This window comes from Macadamia integrifolia, chromosome 10 (assembly GCF_013358625.1).
Source record: "Macadamia integrifolia cultivar HAES 741 chromosome 10, SCU_Mint_v3, whole genome shotgun sequence".
In the NCBI taxonomy this organism is placed as follows: Eukaryota; Viridiplantae; Streptophyta; class Magnoliopsida; order Proteales; family Proteaceae; genus Macadamia; species Macadamia integrifolia.
The window spans coordinates 17795760-17810615 of NC_056566.1; the positions used below are offsets into that span (position 1 = coordinate 17795760).

The window sequence follows — 14856 nt, forward strand, 5'->3', positions numbered from 1 at the left end:
GCGTGGGGGAGGGGGGGAAGAGGCTTTAAGAGAAGTTTTTGTAATGTAGAACTAGATTGGTCACCCAACTAGACCCAAAACTGCAGGAACTTATAAACCAAAGAACAGCAAAAAACCAGTCTCAAATATATAGCAGAAAATCAGTCTCAATTAACAGTCTAGAAAATAGCCGTTCTCCAGAAACAGTATTACAGAGAATAATTCAGAATAGCAGAAGTACTTGGAACTAAACCAGGGACTGGAGAGTACTAACAACTTCAAGCTAACAACAAATATGTTCAGCAATCCAGTAACCAGTATTCAGATCAGCAGAAATATCGAATACAGAAAATAGAAACTACAGTCCACTAAAAGACAAAAATAGAGAGATTTTGAATCTCTCACTGAGGGCTGCCCAGAAACTGCTCCAACTAGGATCAATCCTTAGTAGTAAGAGGGGGAACAATCGATCAGAAATTGGGAACCAACCGAGGGCTGGAACCGTTCCTTCAGAGAAAGCCAATTGGAAAGATCTGCAGAATTTTCTGGGCAGTAGTATTAGAATAAATACCTGATTGCAGCAGCAGTAATCACTTGACTAGAGACTATAAGACGAGAAGATAACCACAATAAGATCCTCCTGGACTTCACGCTGCAAAGAGTCACCTGGATCAGACGCCAAGTTCTTCCTCCTTGATCAAACACAAGGAACAGCCATGGAGAAACTCAGCGGCAGCAGCGTAATAGCTTTCTTTTAAAATTTGAAATCGTGGGCCTATGATACTGTCCTCATCTTTATTTATAATCATGATGGGGGTTTACAAAAAAATAGTAACTCAGAAATTATTAATTCTGGGTTACTAAAACTGATTACATAAGTTACTAAAAACTGAAACTGTAAAAGGAAACTAGATCTGAAGCTAAAATTAGAAACTAGTGTAAGACTGAAAATAGAAACTGATTTAGAAACTTAATAAGCAACTAATAACTCCATCAGCAGCCCAAATCGTGGGCTGACTTGGACCAGATCTGGTCGACCCAGTCAGCCACTTGGGTCGACCTCCTTCTTGTGCCTCCTGGTGTAGACCTTTTGGTGCTGCATCATTTTGTATTTCTAAAGGGAGCAAAACTGGGCTTATGACAAGCTTTATGACCCTTAAACAGTTAAACTAGATAAAAGATTCTAATCAATTTATCTATACATAAGCACAAATTGCTTATTAGTTCTTTTTCACATTTTTCTGTTATTATATCCTTTTGTACCTCTTGTGGAGACGTGTATTGCTTTCTTCCTCTGATTTTTCATGGTAATGAAGATATTTTCCTTTTTGATTAAAAGAAAAGGAAAACTAAAGTATATTGAATCCTTGAGTAGGGCCAAGTGATTTCTAAGTTGCTTCAAATTTCTTAGTGGAGTCAAATGAATGTGACTAATTTTGAGTTTAGGGCATGGCATTTGTTTTGTTCATTTTGTTGGGCACCATCCTCAAGCCATTTGTCTTTACAACTTAACTTAATATGCTCAATGCACATCTTTGTTTGCTTCAAGAACTGCATTATTAACTCATGTTCATGTACTTTGCAGGATTTGCAATCTAGAACTTCAAAGTCTACCATCTGAAAATTGGTTGATTCAGCTCCACAAAGAACTAGAACAGCAGGGAATTACTTTGCCAGCAAGGTAATGTAGAAGTAAAGTTCCAATTCTATATTATCATGGTATCATGAGTCAAGAGGTTATTGTTCTCTTTAGGAGAAAAACAGAATTAGGAATCTTATGATACTTGGAAGAGAAAAAAAAGATCGTATCAGAGGGGTGATTTTATGAGAGGTACCATATTGTATCGTATCGTATCAGAGACGCAAGATACGCTAAGGATACACATGGAAATGGTCAAGAAGTACATGGATGTGCTTATGATACATATAAAATATTGTTTGAAGCATAAAAAAACCTTATTATGCAAGTAAGAAAAAAAAGAGACTTGAGCAAAAACACACACACAAACTAAAAAAAAAAAAAAAAAGATCTACAACCTTACCAATTTTTTACCCAAATTTGTTTCGATCTGTGATTTGAACATTGTAAGTCCCCAAAACTTGTTGAAATGATGAATATTAGAATCACTTTTTATGTTAGATGATTTCCTCAAACACGTATGAAATAGAAAACAAGTTTTTAAGGCCTTCGGTTGCTCTCAGTTTATTATCTCACTCACGGCTTCTGTTTTGAATGTTTAAAGGACCATATCGGCCCCATATCTGACTATCAATTGATATAGATTTTTATTTTTGAAAAATAAGTATCATATTGATACTCAACAATACCAATACGTATTGACCAATATAATACGATACCTACTGATAATTAAAACCCTACTTGATTCCCCTTCTTTGTACTCTGTATTGCTTTCGTAATAGTAATTTCAGTTATCTGCAAAAAGGAAAAGAGAGAAGTGAGAGTAAAAAACAATTGTTTACTCAAAATAAAACGAAAACCATGGTGTGCTTCTGGTTGATCAAAAGTAAAATGGAAACCTCATAGTTCTATTTCTTGGTTTGGAAAATTTCTAGGGTTTGACAAGTGAAGCAGAGCTTCTTAGTTCTCTCTCCTTTGTTGAATCTATGTATGTACAATGAAAATGATACCCTCACTCCCTTAGTGAGTAGAAGTGAAGACTAATAACTACTATGTTCTTAATAAGACCAAAATATCCTCATGTATAGTGTAACAACAGTCATCCTCAAGCTGAAGCATGAATATTACATGGAAAATAAGGATGTCTGCAAGTTCTCCAATCTTTACATATGGTATAGAAATTAATCCTGATCTCAAATTCTATTTAATGTAAGTGCTTTGTCAATTTCTGTCTACTCAGTTCTATAATGTTCTGCGGAAGAAAATGTCATAGTATAAACGGATAGTCCTCTTAGTTGTAGGAATCTCAATTCCATTAGGAGAATACTCAATTATTGTATATCTGTCTAATGGTAACTGTCATGGATATGAACTTTTCTTCGGCGTTAGACCTTGAAACTACAAGTTGCTTCGTATGCCTGAAGTGGATCTAAAGTTGGATAGCATAGTCAGCATTAGAATATACTTCACCCTCCTAATATACGCTTTCATGAGAAAAAGACCTTTGCTTGGAGAAATTTTGAAATATCAATATGATGTCGATATAGGTATAGGTTTCACAAACCAAACAGTTGTGTAAGCAATGGACCTTGTTATGACTAACAAATATTAACGAAAATTCCTGCAATGATTTCGCAATTCTACTTTCATGATTCCATTCAAGATTTTCTGCCAGCTTTAATTGCCTCATTGAATCGATTTCCAAATCCCAAGGACTTGATGATGTTTCAATGCCTGTTGAGAGGAATATAGGGTTCAAATCCCTTCTTAAAGGGTCGTATTTCTGCTACTGCGGGGTCTGGGGAGGGTCATAAGGTACGCAGCCTTACCCCCGTTTTTTCAGAGGTTGTTTCCCGACTTGAAGCCAAGACCACTGGGTCGCAATGGTTCAAATCCCTTCTTAGTCAGAGATAGATTAGATCTTGATAACGTTGCATCGGGCTTGAAATTGTTGGTCTTTGAAACATTTTGTTTTTTGAGTTCCGAGCCAACTTCTTGAGGAGGTATGTCTGCTAAATCATGCGAGGTAACCAAAGATAGTTGTCCTTGCTTAGCATTGATCTTCTCGCCATGATATATAATACCAACATTGCATTGTCAGCTTCGTGCAAAGAGGTGAATCACATATTGTCCACTTGCACACGGAGCAATGATTGGCATAGTTTGAGCTCTAGTGTTGAAGTAGTGACCTCTTGTTCTGCTTCCCTAATTATCTCATTGACATATCTTTAATGAACTCAGAGGTGAGTAATCTTCATCAAGTAAACCAAAGAAGTAGAAGTGAGGTTGGCTCTTGTCTTTGTACATTCTTTCATCTTCTAATGAAATCAATAGTTAATCAAAAGAAAAAAAAAAAAAGAGGGGTACGGGGAGGGAGATGTGAGATGCGGCCTTTCTTCACACTCATTATTGTCATCATAATCATTATTAATCCCCTTCTTTTTTTTCTGGTCTTTTATAAATAATTTTTTAACATGAATTCCCACTGGCCTGTCCACTTTCCAGGTTAGGATTGGCTAATGCTAACCTGATTTAAACATGGATTGTACTTGGGTTGGGTGCTTGGTGACTTGAACTAAACCATTGCATCTACTGATAGTGTTCCTGTATGCTGGTAATACCTTCTCCTACCACCGCCTCCAAACCTCTAGCATTAAAAAATTTCATCATTTAAAGTCGGGTGCTTTTAAAATGAAATTGATTTCCAATACAAATCTCTGTCCTGATCAACATAACTTTGCCCACTTAAGAGTGGTTATCACATTTTTTATTCAGGTTCTTTTTCATTCATACAGAATAAAGGATGTTGTTTCTTTTGTTTAGACATAGTATTGGTTATCAACCCTCCTTCCTGTATTTTATTTTTCCTAATTGATGTGGTACAACTTGCAAGCTTCTAGGATCAGCTATTTGCAATACAGTCTGACATATTTCCCAATTCAGGATTGATGAAGATGAGCTCCAGAGATTTTATGCTGCTGCAAATGGTGACTTTTCATCCTTCCTTTCATCAATCAAGAAGACTATTCGTTGGAGGGAAACTTATCATATTCTTTCAGAACAAGAGCTTGAGATGTGGTCGCGTTTGCTTTTCTGGCATGGATGTGATGTGAAGCTTCGACCTTGCCTTATTATTCGCCTAGGACTTGCCTGTTCAACTTTAGCATCTCATGATAGACCTCGCTTTACTCAAGCAGTTGGTGTGCACTTGTTCCCTTTTCAAATTTACTCTGATTGTATGGTAACAGATTACTTATTTTCTGAAGGTCTTGGATTTCAATAAGCAATGAGGATCCACAGCTATCCTTTAAGAATTATCATGTTTAACATTGATGTTGAAGATACTTTCTATTGTTTGTAGTCGTAGCACTTAATTTATGCAACTCTTAGAGCATTTTACTGAAACAACAGGTTTGACTCCAGTATGAGATTGTTTGGAGCTTGCTGATTCAGTTCTGCGTTGGTGCCAATTTATTTGTATAACACTATATTATACTATGAAATTATAATAACGAGTCATACAATGAAATTATGGGAGAGAGTTACTAATAAGAAAAGAAACTACTATTAAGGAGAACCAATTTGGTTTTATGCCAGGAAGATCCACAACAAAAGCTATTTAGTTAGGAAACTCAAGGAAAGATTTAGAGATTACAAGAAGGATCTCCATATGGTTCTTATTGACCTAGAAAAAGCTTTTGAAAAAGTTCAAAAGAGTTAATCTGGCAAGTACTTGAGAAGAGAAACACTTCAAAATATGTGGACATAGTTAAAGATATGTATGTTGGTGTGAAAGAATTGTGGGGGTCAAGGTAGTGAATTTCCAATTACAATTGGGTTACATCAAGGATCAACTTTAAACTCATATTTGTTTGTGTTTATCATTAATGAATTAACCAGAAACATTCAAGATGATGTTACTTGGTGTATGTTTTTTGTTTTTGATATTGTATTGGTGGATGAGAAAAAATCAAGGATTAATTCCAAGTTAAAATTATGGAGATCAGCCCTGGAATTAAAAGTTTTTAAGATAAGTAAAATGATGACAGAGTATATGGTATGTAACTTTAGTCACACGAGGATAGATAATGAGTTGGTGAAAATCGATGAGAGGGAGATTCCTAAAAGTGAGTATTTTTAGGTGTCTGAGCTCAATCATAAATAAAGAATGTGATATAGAGGATGATGTTTCACAAAGAATTAAAATAGGATGGATAAAGTGGAGAGGTTCATTCGGAGTGTTATGTGATTGACATATTCCTTTAAAACTAAAGGAAAATTTTATAAGACATTCGTACGAACTGCTATGATGTTTAGTGTGGAATGTTGGGCAATTAAGAAACATCATGAAGATAAACCCATTGTAGCGGAAATGAGGATGCTGAGATGGATGAGTGGTAAAAACTAAGAAGGATAAAGTAATGAATAATCATATTAGAGCTGGTTTGGAAGTATGGGGGTGAATAGGTTATGCTAGTGGATTTTAAAAAGTTCTTCGATTAAGTTCCCTAAGTATATGATTGCAAAAGACAATGCAGAATATAAAACTAATCACAATCACACAACACAATGATTTTATAATGGTTCAACTCAACCTGAGTCTAGTCTACTCCTCCACTTGTATTCACTAGTTCTTACCTTTCAGTACAGTAGGTAGGGAGGAAAACCTTTACAAGTCTCTTTCACGGTAGCGAGGGATTTTTATAGTCTCTTTTACAGGTAGAGAGTGACCTTTACAATCTTTTCCAAGTAAGAAAATCCCACACCAACCTAAGTACAACCTAGAGTGGTGCAACTACAAAGATAGAGTGGAATAAAAGATTTAAGTTACCTCGTGCATGCGTGATATGAATATGTGATGATGATATAAGCATGCAACTTAGTAATCTTCTCAATAGATGTAGAATGATGTCGAAGACGTGTAGGCTGACTTGAGTACTTCAATTGGGAGTTATCACAATGATAGAACTCAATGGATTAATACATTTCCTCACTTTTAAGCTTTTGATAATGATACTCAATGCTTGATTAAAATGTTTATTTAATAAGATATAAGTTGGGTATTTATCTAGATGATTAATAGTCCTAAACTAGGTAGGAAGATAAGTAAATTTGGGAAAGAAATATGGCCTAACGGACATATTTTTCTTCTACCCTGGATCATGTGACTGTTTGGTGAAATAAAGCCGTTGGGAATAAAAAATTGTAGTCGTTGGAAGGCCTCAGACCATCCGGTAGGCATCTGGCTAGCTGGGGACCTTACCAGGAGGCATCCGGTAGGGTGTTGGTAGGGTCTGGTTGTAACCGGTTCGTCTCTGTTGGTCTGGGTATGATGGGTTCTCTAATCACATAACTCTATCGGTAGTTACCGATAGGCTTCTTCTGTCTTTTGGCTTGACTGAATGTTGTTATTCAAACAGTCATAACTTTATCATATGAGGTCTAATTGACTTGATTCAAGTTGTGTTGGCTCCACAACTCAATGATCTACATTTTTTCAATTTAGCTTGACTTTAAAATCAGTCATTTAGTTTGACTAAAATACCCTTAAGTAAGAGCCTTACTGTTATCTCAGCAAAGGGTTGTATTTTGGCATTGCCAACAAACTCAGGGTCTTAGGGCATAGTGAATGAGCACCACCTAGAGTCAAATTATATCATGCATGTACCAACCCAAGGCTTATTTGCAATAAAATAAGCCCATTAAGTGACTTATCTACATCATGTATGCTATGTAGTGTAGTGTGTGCAGTATGTGTTATTACAACTTATTCTACATGGGACTCTACACATTGGTCTTCAATCTTGACTTCTTGTGTACATGACTTTAATCTTGCTCACTTGACATCTTCCAATTCTTGATGCTTGAAGTCTTCATGATCGTTAGGAGATCTTCATGACTTCACATTAGATATCTTGAGGTCTAGCATCTTACTTGTGGTCCATGTCATGTTGAGGTTTTTTCCTTCACATATCACTTGGTAGATACTCATTAGAGGTTACATTTGTTTGTTATCATCAAAACCAATATGGAGTTAGAACTACGGAGGTTAGTGGGTATCCCCAACATCAATAAGCATATTTTTCTGATTAAATGCACCTGCTAAAAGTGTTGCTAATGGTGATAAGGGTTTTTCAAAGTGAATTATTCAGATGGGGTCGAAGTACTCTTTCACTTCAGAATTCTTAGTTAGGTGGAGTAAGAACATAAATAAAAGTTGGATTCTCCAGCACTGCTAACATATCTGTAATTGTTTTTTGATGTTTCTGCTTGGTGGTTATATCCTAGTACGCACAAAGAATCTCCAGTCTAATGTAGTGCTTGATTCCTGTTCTGGTTTCTATTTTCGGACTTTGGACCATACTAGCACTTACATGTAAATGAGGTTGATCTGTTCTTTGAGTCCCATTCTTACTGCTGCCATTTGAAATGGCAACTTCCAATGGCTATGAATTCTGGTTCCCTTTCATAAAATCCTCTATAACATTTGTTGACAAAGAATGCCATAATAAATTGCCTTCAGAATCAAATGTAGCCGACTAGACAGCCTTTTGACCTCTTAATTACATAAAATGTAGTTGCCAATACTTGATCGTCATCTTGGTTTGATTATTATGGCCTTTTGAAATTGGAAAGCAGCAGAATGAGCTTTGCCATACATCTGAAAATAAAAATCTAAAATAAATATGTTTCAATTAATGATTGGCTAGATGGAGTAATTCCCAAAATGCACGTAGCCAATGAATTCGTCACTCATTTTTTGGTTTCTCAACTAAAATCCTTTATTAGAAGGGTTTTTATTTTTATTTTTTATTTTTTATATTATTATTAATTTTCTGTTGTCTTAGTTTCTTAAACTTTTACGCTAAAGCATTTATTAACTATTTAAGGAACATTTTGTTGCTCTTGCAGTATCTCAAATAGAGCATGGAGTCCTGCATTTAGTCAATGTGGAAGATCCTCAAATTACAGTTTTGATGGATTGTGAAGGTCTATCTCCACTAAAATTTCCCATGCAAATGATGAGATATTGTTCTGTACTTCTGCAAGAAAATTACCCGAACCGTCTTGGCTGCTTGTTTGTTATACGGCTTCCTCCAGTTGTCAGAGTGATTGCCCAAACTTTCATTCAAGTAAGATCATTAATTTGTCAGGTTTTGAATGTGTAAATACAGTCTGTTATTGCTGTTGCATATTTTAGTTTTGAATTTTGGCCTTCTGGAGATGATCATGTTGTGAAAATCTATCTGGGTTCACACACCATGTAGGCTTGAAGATATATATAGAATGGAAGAAGATCCACCATTTGAGAGGTGCATTTAGGAGGCTGAAGCCTACACATCTAAACTGATCTGATTAAGTGATCTTAATTCTAACTGGAATTTTTTTATGGGGGGTTGGTAAAAAGGTAGAAGGGATATAGACATTTGTATACAGTCCCTTTTAAACTACTTAAAGAGGTTGGTTTTTGAAGAATTTAAAATCTTGGGGTCATGCTATAAGACAACATTAGAGGGAGACTTTTCATAGTCCTATTGGATTTTGATTTTCATACTTTTGGCCAAATGACATGGGTCGCATAGACCAGCACAGCCAAGGATATAAACCCTACCGAAAGTCCTACTTTGGAATCTTTGGTACTGGGTACTGATACAATAAACAGTCTCCATTTCATGATTGTGCATGTTATGCGGTCACTGCGAAATATACTGATCCGATGATCTCTACGTGGATATGTATATTCATTGATGCATAATGTATTTTATCTGTTTCAATTGCTAAAGATTCCAAAACAGTGGTTTGAATAATAGTAGTGGCCTTGGCTGTATATTCTGTATCTATTCTATTGCAACAATTGCAACGTATCTTCAATTGTCTGGTTGTTGCTGCTGTTTTCACCACATGTAGTTGGTTTTATCTTTCGAAGGAATAAATTAGTTTCTAATTTTTTGGTAAATATCCACATGCTTTTGTTCTCTATGAATGTTTCATTTTAAAATCTTGATTTCCTCCTCTTGACAAATGTTGAATCTGTGGCTTTTACTAGATTCTGAAACCTGTGACTCGGCAAAAGTTAAGGATTGAAGGAGATATGTACCAAAAGGTTCTCTTTGAGTACCTTACGGCTGTCCCATCATTTCTTGGTGGCAAATGCACATGTGCTAAATGTTCAAAAGATGGGATCTCTGATACTTGGTCTCCTGCTGATGAAGAGACTGTCAACAGGGAATCATATGGGAATTCTACACGTGGCGAGAACCCATTTTCAGTTGGTGATCCTTATGAGACTGAACTTCAATTTGATGGTTCCTGCCAGCAGTTTCTAAGGACTGCTATAATTAGTATGCTCATGTTGTTTATTTTCATTGCTTTTATTGGAGGGATGTACGATCCAGAACTTCTTACTTTTCCTTTTTGAGATCATGGTACCTCAATGCACTTGCTTTCATTTGTTTATATGTGTAACTATCAAAATCATTAATATTTTCCATACCAGAATAATCTGTATTACTATTGTAACTTTATGTACATTGGGTTCACATTATAAAAAGTAGCAGATGTCCCTGTTCTATTGTTGCCTTGAATTAAGTTGTGCCATCAGATTGTTCCATAGGTTACAGTCAAATGCTGGGGGATGGACATCATTGCTGCAGGTCCATGCTGGTACATATTCCATGAATATGAATAAATATGATGTCAATAGTATTTTATGAGTTAGATTCTATTATGTCTAAATTAGCCGCCGTTCATTAGGCATCTCTATATTTTCTTGGAATGGCGAATGCTCATCCGGAGACTCCTGGCTTCACTGATCAAGGAACCATTGACTAGTTAATGAAACTGAATTTGAGCAGTTGGGTTTGAGTGATCAGATTTATGTTTTGTATACTTCTAGTGTTCATATACTTGTGTAGGGCATGCAGTCAGTGATCAAGACTATTGAATGACCCAAACTGTGCACGAGAGAGTTTCTTCAACTGCCAATCTCTTACTTTTCATTTTTTCCCTTACTTTTCTCCTTGAACATTGGGTTTCAAGTTTTTACTTGGAGCAGGAATTGAAGATAGATGAAGCAGGTGACAACATTAGCAATATATGGCACGGAGAGTAGCCTGGGGCATGGCTGACAGATGCAATATAGATGCAGTCAAACCAAAGCAGTAGCCAGTTGGACAGATCTTCCCTTTAGACTGTTTTTGAACCAGGTACTCCTAACCCAATTACAGTATATGGATGCATACAAACCAAAGCATATGCTCAATTGGCTTCATCTTCATTGTCATGGGTGGCCAAAAGGGCATCATGGCCAATAGAAATCAATATCTGAGGACACAGATTCATGAAATGAGATGAGATGATTTCATTCTGATTCCAAAACCTCACCTTATCCAAATGCTTTTGATGGTATTTTGATCCTCTTATCACATCACATTTGGCATAAATCTATTCTTTGGAGTGCATTCATTCTTGGCTCTTATGGAATGGTGTTTTTGAGGATTAACTTCATTCTTGGTCTTCAGAAGTACCATATGGTATTGAACTCTGGTTTCCTGGGTGACCCTGCTTTCAATGATTTACCCTTTTATTTTATTATATTTTTTTTATTTTACTGGAGTGGAATGCCTCAAAAATATCATTATTATTATATGGATGAGAACACCTTGAAGTTATTTCCAATATGGCAATTGAAAGAACCAAGGCATGACAAAGGCAAGTCTTCAAACACTGCCTACTTAAATCCCAGTTCGAATATTAATGTCAGATCAATTTTTATTTTATTTTACTTTTTTAATGAAAAGATAATAAACTTGATTAAAATGAAAAGTAGCTCAGTACATCAATGTCCGGATAGGTGAGATTGTTTATAGCCATATAGCCTTGTTTATGGCCATATGGGCTATGTTGGGCATAAGTAGGACCACTTCGTTTCTAGGTCTCAGCCGAAAAAAAGTTATCTACAAAAAACTATAAACATCCACAGGAAGACCACTCCAAGGCCACGATGTTGTACTACTTGTAGAAAGAAAGAGATTTAACTCCTCTAAATCGCTTCATATTTCTACTTTGTTCCATCCATCACTCTGTGCTTGTTTTATACCAAAAAAAGGTCCCGTGCGCTGTCTTCGAAAGTTTTTCCTGTCATCAAGTAATTGGCAAATAATGAGGTATATTTTCCATCGTTAATTATACAAACAACCCAACTAGAAACATTATTAAGGTTGAATATTGTCAGATCTATTTTGAAATTTGGTTGAGATCTAGATTCTAGAGCATGGGATGGTTTAAATTCAGTTGGCTAGTGACACCTGAGATAAAGGTTGAAAAGGTGTTGGGTTAGAGTTTAGCTTCAAAATCCATACTATCTTCTATTATATCTGGCCCTTGACAGTTCCGAAATCTCCTCATACAAGTGGAAAAGGCACTGCCAAGGACACAACGATAACTGCCTGGTAAGGGCAGCGGAGGTTTGATAAGAAAGGGTTTGGGAGTGGTTATGGAGTCACGGCAGCAAAAGAGAGAAAACACCCATGAGGCCATGACTATTATGTATTTGTACCATAGGTAGCATCCAAGTAGGTGGTGTACTATTTAAGGAAAGGATGCTCGGCGAGAACAGATAGGAAGCACCTACTTTTGTCACATAGAGGAGTGATGTGGCAATTCTGATAGTTGGATATTTAGGGATTGGTCTAAAGTCTAAATCCTAGATGGATCGCATGTCAAATTTCATACTTGAAACTTTCAATCGCTATATCCTCCCATGTTTGTCCACATATTATTGTATTTTTCAGTCATCAATATTTTGGCGAACACCACCCTCTTTTAGGTTTGATTTTTCAATGCTTATTCTATTTCTTAGCCAATTTCAAGTGAACTGAAACTTGACACATGGGCAGGAGGCATAGGTTTGTACAACCCATGTCTGACCTCCAACATGGCAGAACCACCACTTGCCTGAGAAGCCACTCTACATGGATTTGCTTAGATATACTCTAGTTGAAAAGAAAAAGGAAAGTTTGATGAATCATAATTATATTTATTTTATCATATTTGAAAAAAAAAAAAACAAATGAACATAAATGTGAAAGACTCTTCAGAAAATAAAATATAAAAAGTTAGAAATTACAAAGGAAGGATGCCAACAAGAGAAAGTTGGACACACTTCGCCGTCTGTGGGAATCGAACCCACGACCACGTGGTTAAAAGCCACGCGCTCTACCAGCTGAGCTAAGACGGCTAACTGAAAATAATTATTAATTAAAATAAAATTAAAGTAAATTAAAATGCCTTTTGTCAGATTTTCTTATATTTTTTAGATATGATTATTATTTTAATTTCAAACCAAAGGGATCTGATGCAAAAAACGAAGAATTTAATATTTGGAATTAGCTACACAACATGCAAATTAAAAATATTGGCAGAGATCCTTGTCTAATTGTGTGGCCTTGCACCAGCATAAGGGAGCGGCTGAGGGCATCAACATGAATGAGATTTTATATTTCATAAGGGGTGGGGTAGTAATTTTACACACTCCTATGTCTGGGTGTAGGGGCCACATGACTAGATAACTTCTTTTTCTCATAAAATATATTATTATTCTATTGTTTCAATTAATTTGTTGATTACATATTAAGTAAATATAAATACCTCAGTCTTGGCACAAACTCATTGGCTAATTTAAAAGGTTATGAATGTTGATCGTTTTGTTACTATATGTATTCGATGTATATGCAATAAGAATCAATATTTTTTGTTTCTTTCACCATTATTATTATTTACATTTTGCTTCCTGTTAATGCCCATTAAATTCTATTTTCACCTTTTTTTTTTTTTGCTAAATTTGAAAATAATTTGGTTATGAATGCATAAGAGAGACCCTGCCCAAGTTTAAATCCTCCGATCGATCATTTGATGATCACATGTGGGTGATTAAATGGTCAAATTTTCACTTTCGTTCCCTTTAAATATCCCTCACAATCAAGCTTGTACTACAACACAAATGATAATCTTCCCACCAATCATGCATAATTATGGTGGCGAATCCAATTTGGCTTAACAATGAAATCTCTTCCAACTTACTTTCTTTCACTACTTTTCTTGATCCTCGTTATATTTTGGATTAGGTTTCTCTTACCCTCGTGAAAAGAGAATTTCTTAAGTAACGATATCTGACCTTTCGAATGGATTAGAAAAAAGTATATTCGATTTATAGAATAGAAACAAAATTAATGTTAAAAAACTTAGTAGTGGAGTGAGTACTTACTATATCTTACTACATGTTCCCTTTTCTTGTCCCCCTTTTAAAATTAAACTCATCCTAATGGTACTTGTGGGGTAATGCAAACCCAAACTTGCAAGAGGATATGTATAGAAATGCCAAAGTGTAATAGTTAAATAATTTAGGTCTAAAAACTTTGGAAGAAATGCTTGGCTTGCATTTCTTTGTGGCCTTGTGGGTCACCAATATAATAAACGTTTGAATGTTGCAGATAGATCAAACGGCGTGCAACTAGGTGGCCTGCCCTTTTTTAAGTTTTAGGACTCCACTTTGTCTTGATCCCCTAAATTAAGGATATGAGGTTTCATCACTACTCAGAACTCAGAGATAGATTTTGGGATTTGGTGCATGGAGGCATTAGTGGGAGCAAATAACACTATTTAAGCTAAAAATGGATGTAGTTGTTGAAGCACAAATGGTTATCCGATGTTTGTAGATAAAGTCAAATATAATCTTGGATCATATCTGTTGTGACAAGAAATTGTTCTAGGCAGTTAGTGAAACTTGCACAGAGAAGAGTGCACAAGAGTAACACCGAACTGATCTGACGAGGGACTCTCTAATGCTTAAATAAGATTTTTCTAAAATACTATTTCCATGTAGAGTAAATATGTTTGACTAGTTAGAAAAACAAGGCAATGAGAAGTCTTGCTTGTTGCCATGGTTTTTCTTTTAAATCAAACAAAAACAACAATCTAACCAAATCAATTCCAAGAAAGCACCTCCTAAAAAAGTTTCTCTTTTTCAATTTGTATGGACATAAAATTGCCGGAGAAAAAAAAATCGAAATTCAACTGCCCAGTTTTTTTGAAAAGCATCCAATTTGGCTTAACGATTTCATTTAAATTGGCAAAGACTAAATTCTCACAATTAAGAGGTCATGAGTTCAACTTTCCATGGGGCTTACATATCAAATCTGGTTCACTAAGTTATCCTCATTTTTGGCAAATATGTATCC

At 35.7% G+C, this 14856-nt stretch overlaps 1 protein-coding gene and 1 non-coding gene across 2 annotated transcripts in view; one reads left to right on the forward strand and one right to left on the reverse strand.

Moving 5' to 3' along the window:
- Positions 1 to 10188, forward strand: part of LOC122091819 — a 19882-nt gene extending 9694 nt beyond the window's left edge. The window contains exons 4-7 of the mRNA XM_042661974.1: positions 1565 to 1660; positions 4562 to 4818; positions 8531 to 8751; positions 9666 to 10188. Of these exons, the coding sequence (XP_042517908.1) occupies positions 1565 to 1660; positions 4562 to 4818; positions 8531 to 8751; positions 9666 to 10037 (946 nt within the window). The 3' untranslated portion in view covers positions 10038 to 10188. The remainder of the gene's footprint in view (positions 1 to 1564; positions 1661 to 4561; positions 4819 to 8530; positions 8752 to 9665) is intronic.
- Positions 10189 to 12784: 2596 nt separating this feature from the next.
- On the reverse strand, positions 12785 to 12857 carry TRNAK-UUU. The gene has a single exon. It is a non-coding gene; the product is annotated as a tRNA-Lys (tRNA).
- Between the last annotated feature and the right edge of the window lie 1999 nt (positions 12858 to 14856).